Genomic DNA, 1,841 nt, shown 5'->3' on the forward strand with positions numbered 1-1,841 from the left:
TAATTTAGTTCTGAATCATTCTTGATGCTTTTTTTTCAATGTTAAATGACAACACGAGAATAACTGTTCTAGAAATTTATTATTTTAATTATATTTAATGACTGTTAATAACAGAATAACATCTAATTATACAAATTAATTTAGTTTAAAGTATAGTAATTAGATAGATTACATCTGTTAAGATATTGACCCTCTTTCTAGTAACACAGAAAAATCCCTTTTCGACTTTAGTAAAAAATATTTTATGCTCTTTTTCTACTAATGAATAAGGACATGTTCAAATTAGACTAAGATATTAGTTTCACTGTTTATCTTTAAGTCTTATTTTTCATGTAAAACTACAGATCATTTACGTTAAATTCATTCCAAGATTGTATTTGTAAACCGCTAAAGAAAATATCACTTTAAAAAAGAAAAAAATAGATTAAAAAAGAACCAATTACAGGAATTACATTTACTAATTATCACTTTATAAATTCTTTTATTTATTTTTTTTAATGTATTTGATGGATGTAACAACAATGGATTATTGTTAGATCCATCAATTATATGAACGGATCTAACGATTTATCAATGGATTATAAATTCCTAGAAAAGAAAGTAGGCCTATTACAAGGATTTTCTTTGATTCTTCTTCTGCTACCGTAGGAAAAAAAAAGCGATAAATTCTTTTTCATCTAATTGCAAAAGCAAAATTAATTATTAGTTTTTTCTTTCTCTATAAAGAGTAAACTTAGAGGTTTCTTATATTTTAATCACGTTTAAAAGAATTATATTTTTAGCATTAATAATCTGTAAAAAAAAATTAATTAAAATCTACATTATAAATGAAGAATAAAAATTCATTAAAATTTATAATTATAGGATTAATTATATGAAAGTTTATATCGATTTTTTAACTTTAGTATAGTATAATGGAATTTAATTTTAATAAAAAAAATTATCTTATTTTTAATTTCAGTTACTGTCGACTGTCATAATGATCCTGAAAATATAATTGTGACTATAGATACAGATATACCATTTTTGGGTCTTGCATATGTTACTTCTAAGTATAATGATCCTAGATGTGTGATACATGGTCATGGTAACAATACAACTAAACTTAAGATACCATTTTTAGGATGCAATACTTCAAAAGTAAATTATCTTCCTTTGCTATAATAGTACTTTTATTTATGTTGCTATTATTTATTTATTTTATTATATATATATATTTTTTTACAGAAAGATACAGGATTATTTATGAATAGAATAACTATTCAACAACATCCATTGATTGTTAGTTCTGGAGATGGAGAGTATGAAGTAGGATGTAAAATGTATTCTGGAGATATACAAATTGATAGCGGAAATAATATGGAAGTCACGTAAGTCGGCCGTTTACTTATAGCTAGGAAGTTCAACTGAAACAATTATATTTGATGTTAACATAAAATAAAAAAGGCGATAAAAGTGTAGTAACAAAGGACTTCATAAAGTTGCAGCTGTGTAGCAGGTTCACAAAGTCTGAGAGACATTGATTGAGTTTAAACAGTAAATTTTTTTAAGATATAAATAATTAAACTATATAGAAATAGTCGGAGAAAATAAAATAATGAACACAGCTTCGAATAATATTAATTATAATTGTTACTATAGCCTATATAATATTATTCAGTCAGGAAGAAAACACATGTAATACTATAAATCTTATATATAAAACTATATCAAATATTTTAAATATAATTTTACATTAAAAAAATTGAAGAAATCCATCTTTTTTGTGTGAATTTCTATTTTTTTAAAGAATTTTACAGTTCGAAAATCAGATATTACAATTCATTAATACAAGGAAATTC

The 1,841-nt window shown here is 23.4% G+C and overlaps 1 protein-coding gene across 1 annotated transcript; it reads left to right on the forward strand.

Annotated features, from left to right (window-relative positions):
• Nucleotides 1–961: 961 nt before the first annotated feature.
• On the forward strand, nucleotides 962–1,578 carry LOC111617368 (the record flags this gene model as incomplete). The annotated part of the gene is made up of 2 exons (XM_023358669.1): nucleotides 962–1,140; nucleotides 1,228–1,578. Coding segments are annotated over 2 exons (326 nt in total), but the record flags the coding sequence as incomplete, so codon positions are not given.
• Between the last annotated feature and the right edge of the window lie 263 nt (nucleotides 1,579–1,841).

Source organism: Centruroides sculpturatus, unplaced genomic scaffold (genome assembly GCF_000671375.1).
Source record: "Centruroides sculpturatus isolate CEXI.00-Female unplaced genomic scaffold, Cexi_2.0 scaffold5729, whole genome shotgun sequence".
In the NCBI taxonomy this organism is placed as follows: domain Eukaryota; kingdom Metazoa; phylum Arthropoda; class Arachnida; order Scorpiones; family Buthidae; genus Centruroides; species Centruroides sculpturatus.